Raw genomic sequence first — 19,425 nt, 5'->3', positions numbered from 1 at the left:
AATATCCGAAGTAAATCAAGAAAATTCTACTTGCTAATATGAGAAAACATGAATGATAAATGGTTAGGATAATATCTTTGGGGTAGTTTGAACTCAACTTGGAAAAAGACTGAAGTAGTTGATTTGTCTCATTCGTAGTTAAAATAATTTGTTTGATAGAACTTAAGTAAACTATATATAATAAATATATTAAATTGGATAACCTAGTTGATGACAATCAAGAAACTAATGATCACGTCTTGTAAATAGCATTTTGGTTACCATGGATATACTTTTTTTGTTTCTCGCGGAGTGTTTGTATTCGAGAAATAAATAGCATCTTCCTTTACGAACCAATAACATTCACCAGTTATAATGCATGGATTTGTAAACCAAGCCGAATTAAAGACAGCGACAGTTGTGTTCTTCTGATTCCACCATATATGACAAGTGAACAGAGTGCCCCGCAAGCTTTCGCAGAAGCCGAAGTTGAAATTTTGACCCGGAGCAAGCTTATGGATTCCCAGATCGTCGTCTTTGGACCAACAATGCATGTACAACGGCGAAGAATTTCCAGGGAGACTATCGATTATGTAAACGTGGTAGTTGTCCGTAAGAACATATCTGCGCTTGTTCTCTAATGACAGTGTCTGATGGAAAAAAATGGTTGAGACCAAAAGTATTGGAAAGATGAATCTCATCTTTTATTAAAAGAAAATATGACTATTGAATTACAGTCTTTAAACTCCAACTTATAGAGTATTCAATGGATTAATATCACCATCAAAAGGTTGTCTGCAGTTAAAGATAATGGATATTTGGCTGAAGATTTGAATGATTAATTGGTGAATTTTATGGAAACAATCGAAATTAAATCCATGATGGAAATGAGTTTTTTTTTAGTGACCAGAGATTATTGCATATATCCAAAAAAAATTAAAAGTTATTGGGAGAGATTTTGATTAGATACCTTATTAATGGATTGTTGCCTAGAAAACCGATTTATGGAAAAAGGGAAAAATAAAAAAAAGAAGAAAGGATTGTAAATATATAAAAATTAATATTTATCTGAAGTTTTTTTTTTAAAAAAAAATCGAAAATGTATTTTCTCCACATTAACATTTCAAATTGTGAAAATATATATTCGAAATTTTGTCAGGCGATAAAGCTTGGACAATTGTGAAAAGATGAAATACTCAAAATAAATGTACATTTAAATGGCACAAATTTGTGCATGAATTTTTGGTAGTAATATATATAATATATATATTGTAGGAACGAGTGTTTGTAGCTTTACAAAAAGCTATAGTTAGTGGTAACGGTACGATTCAAATTTTTTAAACTGTACAACATGTCAAACACAATGTTTCGATTGTTCTAACCAACGAGGAAAATTATTGCACCCAACATACACACATAAATATATATGTGTGTGTGTAGGAGAGTGTTATTTACACTTTAAAAATGTTAGATAACACTTCACTTTACCTAATTAATTTATTATTAGACAAAATCATCCTTATAGTATATTTCCTTATATTATAGAATTTTGATTTACCTTAAAAATATCAAATAGGCAATTTTGTTGTTAACTACTAAAATTTTAATATTTTAGAAAGATTGGCACATATTTTATCGTATATAAATAAAATATAAGATAATAAAAATATTTTATTTTGATATTAAAATTTAATTTTACATATATTTTATCCTGAATTTTATTATGATATAAGAATATTTGTCGATTTTCTTCCACGAAAATATAAAAAATTGGGAGTAAAAATTTTGATTTATCAAAATTTTTTTAAAATTTGGTATAAAATTAAAAATATCGTAGGCTAAATTTTTTAAAAAATAGAAATTTTGTCAGTAGGTTATTCACTTTTATAAGATATTATAATTAATTAAATATAAATTTTTAAGTTATAATAAAAAAATTGAGATATAGAATAAAAAAAATTACAAATGCAAAAATTGTCCTCAACTAGATTGACACAAATTAAGGTTAATTAATTAAAAGAAAATTTTAAAATCAACCTTGATTGGTATCGAAAATAACAATTTAGATGAGGTGAATGAACTGTTACGTAAACTATGTAAAATAATATTAATATTAAGCTTTGTTAACAACTCAAGTTTATTGTGGGGCCCTTAAATCCTAATCGTGATTACAATGCAATTTGATTAGGGTTCATTAAATACAGCGGAAAACGAGTTTAAATTTCTTTACAATGAGCCCAAAATATGTTAGTTGAATACTAAGAATAGTATTTCATCTCACATCATAAAATCTACCCACACATAATCAAAACAACTAATACAACAACAAATCATATCCTCGGGACATGTCCCGGTATATAGATACATAAACATATATATTGGGAAAGACCACTAAACTTCAACTCAAACTGTGACTCCCTCCTGGAGTACCCTCTCCGGTCTCCTGATATCTTGGAGTACCTGTCATTGTCCACATACAAAGACAACAACAGCCCCGTCTGGGGTGAGCAAAACTCAGTCTGAAGCAACCACCATATATACCACAGATATCTAAACGATGATATATGATATGCAATGCATGAATGTCGTGGAGGTATCAGGTCAAATGCCCATCCACTGAGCACATGTCAGAATCAATCGAATCGCTATCAAATCAATTCTCGAGCTGGCACGCCGGCCTCAATCAGGGATACTCGTATGATAGCGTCGACAAAGCGCCATCAAATCCCAAATCTCAATCAATCATCGGGGCCACTAATGTCTATGTTTTAAGGGCCACATAATGCCAAACATATCATCGTGTTCACAAACTCCAGAATCAAATCAAATCATATCAGGGTATCCAAGGATCATAACTCAACGTGCATGTCATGTATGCCACATAAACTTAACAAATAAGGCATATAGACATGTAATCTCAATCCAATCAATCAAACATATATCATATAATACAGATACCTGTTGTATGCTATCCGATCGCAACATACCTCAATTCTTCGTTCCAGTCAATGTAGCTTGAAGATTTCAATATAATAATCTATCTACATCAATAACATATTCATTTCAATCAATAACATCATTCAAAATCAATAATATAAGTTTCAAATATTTTTTGAAATTTCAAAAAATTCATATCAAATCGAAATCATAACCTAATTCAATTCCGACTTCAAAACTTAGTTTCTTGTCGGTTATTCTACCACATATATAATCAGAATTAATACCAACTGACAAATAATTCTTCAATCTCAACCAAACGATTAAAATTCCCTAATTATAATAAATTGGGAAAATTCAAAATAATATCACTATAATCTTCTCTACTTCGTTAAAATCATACATTATTCAACAATCTTCAAATTCTGTATGATTTAACAATTTATCGGATTTATTCCAAAAAATCGACGAATTTCAAACATCACCAAAATTATAAAAATTTATATCTCAAATCGAAGACCTCGTGTCAACGATTCCAGAACTGAAGTCGGTTCGTCGATTGGATAACCCGATAAGTCGCAGGACCGAAAAGAAAAATCGAAAACTCTATTTCTTCTCCACTCTTCTCTCTGAAGAATGAAAACTTACGTTAACAGTAAGTTTCATATTTATCGTTTTTTTTTAATTTTTTTATTTTAATATTATATTATATTAAAAATAAAATAAAATAAAATAAAATAATTTAATATAATATATATTATTTAACATTTTAACGTCGGTATATCCCTTTGGACTAGTCAAACGATCAAAATTTCCAAAACTCAAAACATGAAACTTCTATATCTTTGAGTTTTCTCCGGTATATTCAAATTTTAAATCATTTGGACTTCATATGTTCAAGATATGTCGCTAATTATCATTTTGTCCTTAAAATTAATTCATTAATTTTCAACTTATTTACGAAAATGTCATCAAAATAAATTGAATAATTTTCAACTTATTTACAAAAATGTCATCAATACTATTTTAGTCTTGTGGTCTCACATTTATATTCCAATCAGACTAAGTAATTTGAGCTATTAAATACGTGTTCGAAGTGTGGAAACTGCTCAGATTACTTCGTGAGTATGATATAAGAAAGGCAACAACTCAATTTTCTTCAGCTCACTTATCAGCATAGATGATAGTCTTAACATCACAAGTTGTTTATGGAAGTTCGAAGACTAAACTTCTATGTCTCTCCTTCTTCTGTTTGCAGAAGAATTCCATTAGAAGATTTGATCAATACAACAACTTGTACAAACCTACTTCAGTTCGGTTTCAAAACCCTAATGAGCTGAAACTCCTAGCACTCTTTTCTTCAACTTTATATGTTCATAAACAGGCTTCTTATAATTACAATTGATTCTCACAGTACAACAATGATCGTCTGTAAAAGACAAGTGAGAATACAAAGTGCAAAATATTGATCCTTAAACAATCTGATGGGAAACTGAGTGTGTGTAAAAACTACTTAAAGATGATTCTTTTAAAGGGTGTTATGCGATTTGAATGTTTGATGAAGTTTGATAAAGCAATAGTAATTTTTCCAAGTGATCTTTAGTCTTGATGCATTCTTTATTTATAGGTCTTGGTCCACAGTGATAATAAATATATATATCTGGTACTCGCAGATGTATTGGGTAGCCAACAATTATGCGGATATAGCCACATGTCTTGTTTGTTTTGTCAAATATAGTATCGACTATTTCAAATTTCTTGGATACTAGTTGAAAGGAGTAAACAAAATATCTTTTTTTGTTTATTCTTGCTGACAACTTTATTACAAACTCATAGATAAACTATTTGTCTTCAAAGAAAATGTTGACAGAATGATCTTCAAGGTTGATATGTAGTGTTCAAACAGCTTGATTCAAGTCATATTGATGAATAAACTATATCAGACCGAAATAGTTGAACAACTCGATCTTTTGGTTAAGTTTAGCTGATAACAGCATAAGTTGGTCATCGTACTTGTAGTATAGTTTAGTTCAGTTTAATAATCTGCATTAATATGAGCTTGAATTAGATCAGTTTAGTTTGTGATCACCAAAAATAGTTATAATTTTTTCTTCAACAAATTTTCAATTTTTGATGATGTCAAAACTAAGCTGTCTATTATAAGTAAGAGACAAGAACATATATTAATGCACATCAATAAATTATGAAAATTTTGTAATAGTTCTATATGCTGATTTATCCTTTCTTGAATGGTTGATGAGGGGTATGAATTAGTTTGTATGTGCTACTTGAGCTACTGTGATGAGTACTATGACCACGACCATTACCACCAAAACATCCACCATGTGGCTTCCTGTGCTGAGATGACAAGAAGTAAGGTTTAATTTGTCTCATTCTTTCGGATTTTCCCCTTTTTTTAACATCACCCTTTACACCTTGTATAAACATAATCATCTTGGATATCTAATTCCCAAGGGTTTCAATATGTCATGTCAGCACATCTTCTTGCTTCTCAATTCGGTATATAAGATCAACAATGTGCCTATTTTGAGTATGCTTAAGTTCAGATATCTGACTGGAGTGTATATTCATAATCTTGTGTACTTCAGTAATCTGTACAGAAAGATTTGTCTTTCAAAGATCAAGATCCAGAGAAGATGCCATCCGATCTGCCATAAATACAGCGATGTCATTATGCATATTCATCTGTGACTGATGAATGAAATTCATTCCATCAAATTGTGGAAATTCTAGATTATATTCTTGATCTTGATCATGGAACTTTAGAGGTGAGATTGGTGGAGAAGTGTGTGTCAGTTCAAGTTCATGCGCTTCTTGTTCTGTTTGAATGGATGTAGGTATTTGTGGTTCATGGTCATCAGTGATCTGTTATGTTGATATCTCTTATTCTTCTTCTTGAGCCGGTAGCTTTTGCAGAATAATGATGGACGAAATTTTAAAAAATTCAAATTATCTCATCGATCGATGGGAGCTGAGTTCAATATGCTATTCCATATAACATAAATCAAGTATATAAGTTTATGTTCGACGTGACTTAAAATTGAGAAACATAGTTTTAGCTTAAAATGGTATTATCGTTTATAATATTTTTTATTATCATATGGTATATTTAAAATAAAAAATAGAATGTAAGTCAAAATATAAGGGTCTAGTTTTTTATATTTGTATCGAGTTTTTTACATTTGAGTCGAGTTTGGGTCGATTTATTACATTTGGGTCGAGACTTGGTCGATATTTTAAATTTGGGTCTAATTTGAGTTGAATTTTTATATCTGGTCGAGTTTTTACATTTAGGTTGAGCTTTATAATTTGAGTCGATTTTTTCTAAATTTGGTTAAAAAAGTTCATATTTGAGTAGCATTTTCATAACTGGAAGAAGTTTTAAGGTGGAGTTTCTTGGGTCGAGTTTTTTAGTTTGAGCTTTGGGAGGAGAGTTTTTTTTGGAGTAGGTCTCTTGTGAGACGGTCTCACGAATCTTTATCTGTAAGACGGGTCAATCCTACCGATATTTACAATAAAAAGTAATACTCTTAGCATAAAAAATAATATTTTTTCATGGATGACCCAAATAAGAAATCTGTCTCACAGAATACGACTTGTGAGATCGTCTCACAAAAGTTTTGGTCTTTTTTTTTTTTTTGAGTTTAGGGGTGACATTTTTATCTTGATTAATTTAAGTTTTTATTTTTATAAACAAAATAATAAAAATATAATGACTCCTTTTTTTTCGACTTAATGAACTCCTTACTCCCTCGTTATCCCCAAGATTGCCTTGGTCGGGAGAACAATTTTTTTTTTCCCAACAATTATTTCGCAAATTGTAACGAGTTGAATTCCATTTTCCCATTAGGTGAGGTGGAGAAGTGCAAATTCCCAGATCACGCATGTTCATCTACGCCTAGCCATTGTCGCAGAATCGGGACTCCAGATTTCTGGTTTAGGTTTTTCGTCGAGAAGGTTGGTCTCATAATTCAGCCTTCTTCACTCACTCTGGGTGGTTTTTTTCGCCATTTCTTTATGCTTTTTCCGTTTATGATTCAGGGTGTCCCTAATTTTGTTTTTATGTGAGAAAAAAATATAAATTAGGGATTTTTGTGTTATAAATAATGGACATATGCTTACGAAAAAGTGTGTTATGATACACATCCCATTTGGTTTGTTATTCTAGTTGTCTATGTGTTTCTTGTGATGTGAAATGGAAGTTGATTATGATCATAGGACTGGATTTTTCATTGGTTATAGCACGATCATACAGTGTAGAAACTCCTTGAGTTGGACTGGTATATTGTAGAGCTGTTTTGGGGTTAGTAGGAAAAGTGGCTGAGGAAGTTTTGGATTTGGAATCTGAGAAGTTCCTCTATTTCATCAATTTTTTTTGTGTCTTATTGAACCAGTTTCCTCTTTGCATGTATCTGGATTACAACCAAATGCAGTAAGAATGGGAGAAGCTGATGCTGATGCTGAACCTGAGAATGTTATGACTGAGCTACAAACCAAGGAGTTGAGACAGCAGTGTGGTGAGAGTGACAGTGAGGAAGACCCTGAAGAAGATCGAGAAAACGGGTTGTATGAGGAAATTTCTGAAGATCCTGAAAATGTAATGAATGAGGAATCTGAAGAAGCAGCTTCGGAGGTAGAAATATATGAGGAATCTGATGAAGATCCTGGAAATACCATGGTTGCGGTGTCTGAAGATGATCCAGAAGAGGAAATAAACGAGGAAAATGATTGTGATCCAGAGGATGAAGTACACGAGGAGCCTGATGAAAATCCAGAGGAAGAAATATATGAAGAACCCGAAGAAGAATCGGAAGAGGAAATAGTTGAGGATCTTGCAGATGATCCAGAAGAAGAAATGGATGAAGAACCTGAAGAAGAATCAGAAGAGGAAATAGTCGAGGATCTAGAAGATGATCCAGAAGAGGAAATAGACGAGGAATCGGATGAAGAGCAAGCGGTGGAAAATTCTAATCTCTCTCTTTTAAGGGGTGGTAGTGCAGATGTTAAGGGTTTGGGGCATAAACTCAATGACAGTGCTGATGGAGAAAGCAGAAATAAAATGGTTGCTATAAAGACGAGTGGACCCATTTCAAGTACTGTCACTCCATCAGAGTTACACCAGAGTAATAATGTAACCAAACTTGTTCAGCATTCCTCAAGATTGGGAAAAATGACACTAGAAGGCTGTAAATCACAGAAGATGATTCAGAATGAAGAAAACTTGAAGTCCGAATCAAATGGTACATTTGCTACAAGCGAGTTTGATGGTAAAATAGGACTTCTTAGTGTCACTGTCAATGATGATTGTGCTTCTAAACAGCAGGAGCCTGATACAAGTTCTAGAAAACACAAGCAGAGTCGGTGGGATCTCAGAGCTGAAGAGGAAACTCCTTTAATTGCTGAGACTGGTAAAAGAAGGAAAACAAGGTGGGATAATGATGATTCTCGAAATTTCTTGTTTCAGGTATCAAGCTCCTTGGAGCTTTCAACGAACCAAGAGGTCTTGAGGTTGAAGGAGAGGTTAATAGAAATAAACAAAATGCTGCAAAGTTCGGAGATTAATGGTAAGGAAACTGCAGAAGAAATATCCCCTCAGAAACCAGATAACATTAGCCATGGCATGAAGATAAATGCATGTGCACGGAGGAAACTCAAGAAAAGTCAACGAAAAATTTTATCTCAGTTAGCTACACTATTATCCTGTCAAAGTCCTTACCCTTTTACAGAGAAAATTTTTGTTCCTGTGGGGGAGTATCCAACCTATAAATTCATAGGTCTTATTCTTGGACCTAAGGGAAATACACAAAAGAGAATGGAGAAGGAAACTGGAGCAAAGATTCGTCTAAGAGGAAAAGGTTTTGGGGACCATTCTGAGGCTGAAGAATTACATGTCCTCGTGGAGGCTGACAACCAAAGGGCATTGAATGCTGCCAAGACTATGGTTGAGAAGCTGCTTATTCCGGTGGCCGATGAAAATAATGAACACAAAAAAGCTCAGTTAACAGAGCTTGCAAAAATGAGGGGAACATATAAAGATCAAAACACATGCCAGTTGTGCAAGGAGCAAGGCCACAGACAATATGCTTGCCCTCTGAAAGATTCCAGTTTTAATGCTGCTTGTTGTGACACATGCGGAGGTTTTGACCATCCCACATCAAAATGTAAATCAAATGAAAAATCAAACAAAGAGGTGGACAATTCAACTCTTTATGTGGGCTATCTATCCCAGGTAACTGATGAAACAAGGTTAAAAGAGCTATTCTTGCCGTTCGGTAAAATCATCAAGGCTGCAGTAATCAAGGATCCAATGACAGGTCTCAGTAAAGGTTATGGATTTGTTGAATTCGACAAGTCCTCTGATGCATCTGCAGCTGTCACATACATGAATGGGTACAAAATGGCAGGTAAAGTTTTGGCAGTTAGAATAGCTGGGCAGAAACCTGTTCCAGCTCCCCCACCTACGCCTGTTCCATCTGTTATTTATGGTCAGATTAGTGGCATCTACGGCCGTGAACCATCAATGTTTCCTGGGGCTCAAGTCTCCTTCTCAACCAGCGAAAGTTCATATTTTCCCTATTCTTCTGGTACTGTTGCTAGAACTGTGGGTTCGACCATCCCTCCATATGCCGCGACTAGCATCATTTACCCAAGGATGAATAATAATGATGTCTCTAGTCGTGAATTTTCTTGCCAGATCACCAGTTCATTTTCCAATTCAGCAATATCCCATTTCCATTGTAATCCAGATACCCGTACCCAATTCAAGTCGTACATCACCAGTTCCCAGTTCAATCCCTACATCACTAATCCAGCCATGGATGAATTTCGAACATTCAGTCAGATTACAGAGACTGAAGATAAACCCAATTATGGGCAAGGTTATCGGCTTTCATGATGTGACACTGTACAAAATGTAAGCCCTGTACTACCTGGAGTTATCCCGGAGATGTTCAATTGATTAAAAAAACCAGTTGATGAGAAGATTACGATAATCATTTTCATTTTCATTTGAGTGGTTTTCTTTCACTTCCCATGGTTAGAATTTGTTTATGTTGCTCCCCCTTTTACTCTATTCGAGACATGAATAATTACAGAATATATAAAATCCATTTTTGTGATTTCCAAGACTGAAATCATTAAATGGCATACATGGAAATTAAAACAAGAATTGAAATGGCAAAGACATCCTTCTCGATCAGAATCCATCTTGATGAAGCCCAAATTTTTCACATTTGTCTCAAGAGTTTCGATCTCCTATTCTGGCTATGAACAATCTGAGCTCCCTGGCTTTTCTTGCGTGTTCAGGTGAAACATCATTATCCGACTCGCTCAACTCAACATCAATGCACTTCACATGTTGGCATTCAGAAATGCCACGAGCACGTACTGATGGTGAAGGGCTCATCAAATCAATTATTTCTGTTTCAGGGAAACTCAAACCAGTGGCATAGCAATCTGAACTGGAGCTAACCCCATTCTTCCCTTCTTCGCCTCCTCGACTGTTAACCTTCAACTTGGAACCATGGCATGTCCTTGGGTTGAGCATATCAACATGGGTGGAGGTACTGATCTCCTCTGGTACCAATCCTCCTATAATATCAGTATTGTTCGTGTCTCGCTCACTATCAAGCACAAGTTCCCGTAGCTTATCATCAATTTCCTTCAGAACTGTCTTCCCTACTTTCTTTGGCCTCGACTTATGCTTCGGTTTCTTCTCTTGAGCTTTCCTTTCATGAAATTCCATAATCTTTTCGGGACAAGCACTAACACGAAAGGAGAAATGAAAAAGACCCCACTTGTAAGCATGGTAGTTAAAAATGGCAAGTAAGAGCACTCGTTCCCTAAACTAAGGTATTGATCCACTACTATGCGTAAACTTGTACATGGTATTGCCCGTCTCACCTCTCCACAAGATCGGCAGGTACCACAGATGCTTTGAGCCCATGCATGTCTTCCCAAGTAACCTCAAAGTAGTCTCTTCCTCGAGATATTCTCTTCTTAACAATGCTAGATACAGGACACTTGACTGGCATCTGCAATCACGAGCAAAAATCATTCCATTCATCTTTTATTTCTTGAAAACAATACAAGTTCAAATGAAGATTCCAAGGTTTGGAACAAATACAAATATAATTTCAAAAGTCAAGTGACACATACGTAGGTCTCTTCATTAAAACAATGAAAAGGTGATACTGAACATAAATTTTGAGGTCTCCAAAACAGGACTTACGTATAGTTGGAAACAATTTCATCCTCTCAAGGTGAGATCGAGAAACAAAAAATTTATAAACCTCCAGGTTGCTCAGAAGCTGCAAAAAGATTGTTACCTCGTCTATAGGCAGATGGACTCCAAGTTGTGATGAGGTGTAGCAAAGGTTAGAGAATCGCCTCAAGTCTCTTTCAGCGATCTTCGGAAGAATGTATTCGTCTGAGCCGACAAATACACACTCTTTCAGAAATCAAATGTGGTAGAGCATCACTTTACCATTTTACAAATTTCATTAATAAAAAAAATTGTTCTCTCACTTATTCTTGCCATTTTACAGATTTCATAAATTGAAATTTTTTATCTCCATTCGATTTCAGTCTGTATTACAACATTTACCTACATGTTCAATACTGGTATATGTGACGGTTTCAAAGACCACATGCATGCACTTATAACTACATACATTCACCATGTGGTGGTAGTTTGCTAAGTTAGAAGTTAGAACCTGTTTTCTCTGGAGGCCAGTCAAAAAACTGAGCACATATCTGATGCAACTGGCTACGACCAAAGGTATATAGAGAAAGAGCCCTGCAAAGATGAAATAATGGAGGTGAAGGAAAGATTTCTTTTTTCATTTTATTCATTGTCACTGAATGAAAAGCATTACACCTGCAAACATGCTTCTTCAATGATCAGATCCCCACGCCTCATATTCACAACGTCAGAGATGATTTGAACTAACCTGTGCACGGCAACTGATTCCGCAGAATGGCATTTTGGCTTCAAGTATGCATCAATCACTTTCAAAAACTGATTGTCGATAGGCAAATTACACCCATTCCCTAAATCATGTAGTGATATTAATGGGAGGAATAGTAGTAGCAACATATTGGAACTATAAAATGCATGAGAGGAGATTTTTGCAGTTGAAAGTTGAGAATTCTTAGTGTGGCTCAGGGTCTTCGTAAATCCGACAAAATGTCAAGATCGTACAACTATAGAGGCCTAAGAGATGATAAATACCAGCCTTGATAAACTAACCAACAAAATTAGTCTTGAGAATGGCAAAGTGCTCTTCATGTTTGCTTGTTAAAGTTTGTTCTTTTCTTTTGGAGCTCTTTTGTTTCTTTACAATTGACAATCCCTCTAATGCAAGACGTCGAAGAACAGTGGAGTCACCGATAGATTTGACAAACTGACAAGCTGACTCCTACATAAAAAAAAAAAAAGGAATATCATGTAAAGGAGTCTAATGGCAGATTTTGGTAGTAAAATGTGGTGAACAGAAATATCGTAACCTAACCGGTCCAAAACCACGAACTCCTTGTGTATAATCACTGCCTAGAAGAACAGCTAGAGAAATCTGAAGGTCACAACATTTTAAAAAAGATTTAGTCAAAAATTCCATGGCTTTAATTACATCACAAGAGAAGTGAAATTACCAAGGAATTCCTTCCAAATCCGAGAAATCTCTCAATATCATCCATTTCATAGCAAATAACATAACCACCTTCACCTGAATGAAAGAAAGGAATTAGCGTAAGTATATCATAGCAGATGTACTGAAACAAAGGGAACTTGTCACTCACCAAGACAAATATCTCTGTAGACCGTTCTCGCCCCAAACAAAAAAGCATCAGAATCTGTCGTGAAACATCCATCCTGATGAACCATATAATGAAGAAATAAAGGTTGTATAATCATAATAATTTGGTACATGATTGAAACACCGTTAGAGAGTCACCAATGGGCACATTTGAAAAAATCTTAAATTTAAAGTGTCGAATGTACAGATTTTTGAGAAACTAACGCATAACGATTCTGAGTTTAGCAATGCACATTGAGCTTCAGCCTCCTCAAGTCTGCATATGTTTTGGGAGAAACAGATTGCTATAAGTGCGCATCGAGAACTTTCACAATGGAAAGATGAGTAATAAAATCTCTTGTGAAAATCAAATCTTCTTGCCCTCATCATGTAACCAATATAAATAGGTTCACTTATACACGAGAAACAGTAAATTAAAATTTACACATAACCTAGTAACTTACCCATTCAGGCATGGAATACCAAGCGCCAAAGCTAGAACTTCGGCTTCCTTTATCATTCGTGAAAACTCAGATCCCATGTTTCTTTTAATAGACGATACTTTACAATGATTTGCAGCATCTGCAATGGCCTGCATAACTTATGACAGCAATTTAGTATGACTGTTGCTGATATAAAAAAGAAGTCTTGAGAAAAGGCACATGGTAATATTACTTCGTTCTCTGCATTATTTAAGCGGCGCCTGTATGTAGATAATTTGACAGCAGGAATTGCTCCATCTAGATAAATGCAAATGCAGGCATGAGTCACAATTTTTTTTAACTACCATGATAAGATATAATCCATCATGACAGTTTGTAATAGCATGAAAATTTAAGTTTCCAGGTTGCTTCAGGCTTTGTCTCCAAATTTTTTAATCCGTATTCATCACAAGCATGAACTAACAGAGAGCCTTATAATCAGTGATTTATATTAATCTTAGACAGTGGTTCCCTGACATGCTCGCGTGAAAAGCAAGAAAGGTGGCCTCGAATACACCTCGAAGAAGTCTTAAACAAAGATTCAAGAAAACGAGCACAAGGGCAGGGCACCACACAGTACCTGTAACAAAGATAAGACTACAATTCAAGGCAATGAGAGCTCTTAGGCGGTGGAACAAACCCCTCAAATAAACCTTCTCTTTCGTCGCACAGTGAGATCTATTCACACTTTGAAGTTGAACCATCCAACAAGACAAATCCACGCATACCCTCTTGTTCCTAATTGACAAGTATTCAACGAAAACAGCAAGAAAGTTCAAATCTTTTACACAGATTTACACATAAACCATCCATCCCTCGGTTCTTGCAAAGGGACAATGATGGTTAACTTACTGGAGATGGTGAAGAGGAAGGGTTTTCTTGCAAGATTCCAATATGTCCCAGAGATTCTTCACTCCCATGATTCTAGCACCTTCTTATAGAAGGATTACACAAACATATTTGTCGTATATTCAATGTGAGTGAAGTTTTTCCAAGAATCTGTGGAATTCTTCAGGGATGAAGTAGCCGTTGATTGGTGTCGATTTGATTTTTTGAATAAAGGAAAAAAAATATCGAATCTTCGCTGCAAATTTTCGATAGTTCCCCGTGTTCAAAGTTCAAACCTCGGGGTAAAATGTAATTTTTTTAAAAAGGAGGTGCTAAATGCGAATTAATTACTTTAAACTCCCATAAAAATCAATCCAAACAAAATATTTAATCTAAGTGTATAATATAAGAAACCATTTTCACATATTTTTATCTTAACAAAATTCAATTACTTTTTCCTAAATGTGTTGGGGTTAATTAGACATTAATTCTAACAAAAAACCCTTTTTGATTTATAATTTCTTTTAACTTTTTTGCACATGACTTTATTACACAAAATATACTAAGATAATTCGTAAATACTAAGTATGACATATAATCACATTTATTAATAAAGAACAAATAGATAAAATTTCCCATTTTTAACAGAAAATTATTAAATGTTATTATATTATTAATAAATAAACCTTGTTTTTTTATACAACTAAAACATGTGATTTATTTCGCCTCCAGAAAAAATGTGATTTATTTTAAATTTATAGGCTTTTAGTAATTTTTTAGCCAATTAAGGCCATGTATATATAGGATAAACACGATTCCTTTCAACCTCTTAATGTTTGAGTAATTTAATTGCAAAAGGTAATTATAATTCCATAACAATTTATGGGGATAATTATGTAGTGTTAGGAAATATTTTTTTAAAAAAATGAAATGTAAAATAAAGCAAGGAACATGCTTTTCAAGCCCAAGGTTGTTTGAATCGTATTGTTTGAACCGTCAACAAGTAAAAGCAAAGAGAAAGGGTTCAGTGGAAGTGCAGGGCTCCATCATGTGTATCATTTCTTTAACAAAACAGTGGGAAGATGGCCTTGGAAACTTCTATTGGGGAAATTGTTCATTCTACCAAAGCACCGATTTGCTCTTTGGTTATTTTCTTATAATAAGTTTCTGACAAGGGATCGGCTTTCACATGTTACTGATAAATCATATGCACTTTGTAATGTGGATTTGGAGTCTTTTGATCATTTATATTTCAGGTGCACTGTCTCAAGAAGAATTTGGGATGGTGTTAGGGAGTGGCTAGGAATGAGGAAGCTCATGGGATCTTCGACTGCTACACTTAAAGCGTTCAGAGATGTCTATCAAGTTAATTCGATTCTAAATAAGATGAGATGTGTTGCACTTGCAGCCATGGTTTACAGTGTTTGGAATGCAAGGAACCGTACTATGTTCGAGAGTGAAAAGCCGGTGGTGGAAGTCATAGTCAAGAATATAAAAATTCTTAGCTTTCGTTGTATTTCTGGTGCAATTTCGGTTATTAATGCTTTGTAGTAACGGTTTTATGATTTAAAGCTCATTATCGTAGATTCTCTCCTGAGAATGTCCAGTATAGTTGTACATGTACTATCTTTTTATCTTATTTAATAAAAGTAATCTCATTAAAAAAAATAAAGAGAAAGCAATCAGGTAGACTTTTACATAGCATAGAGGTTTTTTTTAACATAGACTAGAGGTTCCAGACTGTAAGTAAGACCACATCACTATGGACTTTGTTAAGAAATTGTCGTGGTCATTAAGAGGATGTGATGCAGTTATATGGTTGTTGATAGATGGTGGTTGTTGATAGATTAAGTCTGCATGCTTCTTTCCTCATCAGATGACATAAGCATGATCATATGGTTAGATTGTATATTAGAGAGGTTTTGAGATTGAATGGTGTGCCTAAGTCTATTAATTGTATCATATTTTGGTCTCATATTTACTTCTCATTTCTTCCCTAAGTACTCGTTTACACTTGAATACAACATATCATTCTTAGACCGACGAACAGACTGAGGGTACCATTTAAACATTAGATGACATATTGAGAGTTGGGCGATGGAATTTGGTATTCGTTGGTAGGATTCGTTGCTACTTGTCGAGTTTTCTTATAATAACAGTTATCAAGTGAGCATTGGGATAGTACCATTTGAAGCACTCTATGGATGAACATGCAGATCTTCTTTGTATTAGGATTATGCATAAGAGGCACCATATTGTTGGGCCATATATGATTAGGGAGACTAGCCCTTCCTTCTTATTTATCTGATATCTATGATGTTTTCATGTATCAATGTTGAGGAAATATCAATTAGATCCTTCCATGTACTTCAACATGATGTGGCCGAGTTAGATCAAGCATTAAGCTACTTTGAGTGACCGATTTTAATTCTTGATAGAAAACAAAGCAACTCAAAAATAAATTGATACAGTTGGTTAAAAGTTATCGGAACAGATTGTTGATGTATCGTTTTCTCGTATCCAAGAACAAGGAGGAAGTTTAAAATTTTGATTTCATATAAAATATATTGGATGTCGTATGTATTTATACATAAAATATACATATGGTGTTTGCTGAAAATTTAACTTTAGTGTTTATCACTTTTGACTCCAACTAATCTGGGTTTGAAGGGGAGTTAGCTCTTCTTGTATCTCCTTACAAACGGGCTTCCTTTCTTGAATTTTCTCTTGAATCGTCTATCAAGTCCTTGAATGACTTCCTTGTTTCTCTTAAAATTTGTACTAGAAAATCTGAAGAATTTTTCATTAAGATTAAGAAGATATCACGACGACAACGTCAAGAAACAGTGGCATGTGAAGAGTGGCGATCGAAACCCTAGCTTGGGTGGGTGGCCGACCTATGAAGAGAATGAAGGGAGAGATTATTCTTGGAGAGTAAGCAACTTATGTTGGCTAGGTCAAAACACTATTCTAATATAAAATTTTCATGTGCTTTTTCAATCCAAATAGGACTCCTACTAGTAAGAATTGGGCTAGGACAATCCAAGCCCATGGACCATAAACCCATGATCATGGTTTTATCATAAGCAAGACCGACAATCAGATATCACCGATGTGACAAATTTAAACAGCTTGTTATAATGATGTAAAGTCAAAATTTTCAACCACTGAGTGAAAAGTTTCTTTTCACTAACTCCATATATGACAGCTATCGATTTTGGAACACTTCCTTATAAATTAAGCAAATGCATTCTCCTCACTATTTTAGAATTCGTACTCACTTTCTTAACTTCCAAATATGGAATTCACTCATAAACTCTTTTATAAGATAAAACATTTTATTACATCAAAATCCAATCAATAAATTCAATTCCTAGAATTGACTATCTCAACGAGAACAAAAAAATTAATGTTTATGTGACCATCAATGATTCATAGATACAGCTAGCCATGAGTTCATAACTAATCGTGATTCGGAACAACATGTGTCCCTTATACGAGTTTACCCTAATTAGTCATATTTTATACATCAACACATTGATCATAAGAATTTCAGAATTCATTTCTTATTGCACCTATCATATCATGGTAAGAACATCTAGTATTATCGTCTCATGATTATCTAAGTATCACTGATAGTTCCTGGAAATCGATTATGTTTATCATACAATACAATCCCTTCATCTTATATATCCCGATCGAGTATGCAATTATTGGTTCATTGAGGCTTGCATATGAGTTTGATAACAATGTGATGTATATTTGAGTATACATAGTGGCATTACATGTACAACTAAGGAACCACTTTATCCTAATTCATGTCTCATACTATGGACAATGTTTCTATCTATTTTGTCATCAGATCACATAGGATATTTACTCCGGTAGATGAGCAGTGAATCACCGACTACAATTCATTGGCTCCTACATGTGTCGCAACTACATTCAATCTCACCACCTGATGACCCTTATGGAGTCAGTAAACGAGTCAAAGTCGGACATAGCATGTAGAGTCTCACTGTTGTCACGCATACTAACAGTGTACAACCATAACCATAGGCTTATCAACTCGATGAATGGTATCCATTTAGAAAATCATAGAGGGTTGTTCAATGAACTCAAAAAGTGAGCATCTATATGTATGTTTGAACATCTATATGTTCTTACTAATGAAACATGGTACAAAACATCATTGACGCTAGTCTCGAGCTATATTGACCTTTATCTTTATCTTAAACAGCTGAATCCGTTGGTGTACCATTTTCTCGCACCCAAAGCTAAGGGTGTCAATTCCGGCGGGTCGGGTCGGTCGAGAAATATTACTATTCAAAAATTGCTCAACCCGAACCCGAGCCAACTCGAAAACTCTCAACCCGAACCCGAATTAACACAATCAACCCGATTAACCCGATTTTGAATTTTTAAAAATTTTTTAAAGAAAATTAAATAACATTCAAATAATAATAATAATATTTTAATTTAAACACATATTAACAAAATCTCCATCATATATATTATTTAAATTTGAAAGTCTGATTGTAGAAAAATAAAATATATTTACTAAATCAAATAAAAAATTGTTTAAAAAATAAAAAATATTCAAAATAAATATTAAATTATGAAAATTTATGATATAAATATACAATAAATATTTTTTCAAACATACAATATATAAAAATATAGGCAATATTTATTAATTATATTTTTTTAAAAAATATTAAAATTTTCAGGTCAACTCGGGTCAACCCCAAACCGATCATTTTTTCGGGTCAGCTATCGGGTCCAACTCGATCTGACCCGAACCCGAAAACCCCAAACCCAAACCTGATTTTTTTGGGGTTGAACCGTGTCGGGTTGGTGGGTCGTGTCTGATTATGACATCCTTACACAAAACGCAAAGGAAGTTCAAAAAATTTTGTTTCGACGTTCGAAACGATCCTTGGGCGTCGTATGAATTAAAACTGTAAGGTCTAAGAAATTCGAACTACGTAATCTGACTGCATACAATCTAGAGTTTTTACTAAAATTAGTGTTTAATTATTTTAAAGTTTTAAAGGCATGATTATTGTAACGTCCAAAAGCCAACCTACGCAAACTACGTGCATGCAAATGATTTAAATTGCATATTTATTTTATTTTAATTGATTTTAAATGCTTAAATGATATATTGTACATGCTTAAATGTCTAAAGTGCATGATTTTATGAAATGGAAGGATTTCATCCGAATATTCGATAATAGGCTGCGGAAAGGAGACCGGGGACGACCAAGATAAAATATTTTCAATAAATATTTTCAAGGCTTATTAATATGATTAAATATGATTAAATTTTTCTAAAAATAGTAGGGTTCAAATTATTTTACGAGACGAGCTCGATTTCATCC

At 34.1% G+C, this 19,425-nt stretch overlaps 2 protein-coding genes across 2 annotated transcripts; one reads left to right on the top strand and one right to left on the bottom strand.

The window, feature by feature from the left end:
- The first annotated feature begins 6,677 nt into the window (after positions 1–6,677).
- On the top strand, positions 6,678–9,963 carry LOC140989680 (uncharacterized). The gene is made up of 2 exons (XM_073458996.1): positions 6,678–6,894; positions 7,371–9,963. Exon 2 carries the CDS (start codon positions 7,376–7,378, stop codon positions 9,830–9,832), a length of 2,457 nt encoding a protein of 818 aa, XP_073315097.1. The 5' UTR covers positions 6,678–6,894; positions 7,371–7,375; the 3' UTR covers positions 9,833–9,963.
- Positions 9,792–14,358, bottom strand: LOC140989681 (single-strand DNA endonuclease 1). Its single transcript, XM_073458997.1, has 14 exons — positions 14,066–14,358; positions 13,794–13,951; positions 13,407–13,471; positions 13,196–13,323; positions 12,957–13,008; positions 12,736–12,808; positions 12,589–12,662; positions 12,450–12,509; positions 12,188–12,356; positions 11,889–11,988; positions 11,652–11,734; positions 11,265–11,365; positions 10,840–10,970; positions 9,792–10,700 (listed from the first exon to the last, which is right to left on the bottom strand). Exons 1-14 carry the CDS (start codon positions 14,131–14,133, stop codon positions 10,175–10,177), a joined length of 1,788 nt encoding a protein of 595 aa, XP_073315098.1. The 5' UTR covers positions 14,134–14,358; the 3' UTR covers positions 9,792–10,174.
- Positions 14,359–19,425: the final 5,067 nt, after the last annotated feature.

This window comes from Primulina huaijiensis, chromosome 12, assembly GCF_012295235.1.
Source record: "Primulina huaijiensis isolate GDHJ02 chromosome 12, ASM1229523v2, whole genome shotgun sequence".
Taxonomy (NCBI): domain Eukaryota; kingdom Viridiplantae; phylum Streptophyta; class Magnoliopsida; order Lamiales; family Gesneriaceae; genus Primulina; species Primulina huaijiensis.
This window is presented reverse-complemented; position numbering and strand designations above follow the sequence as displayed.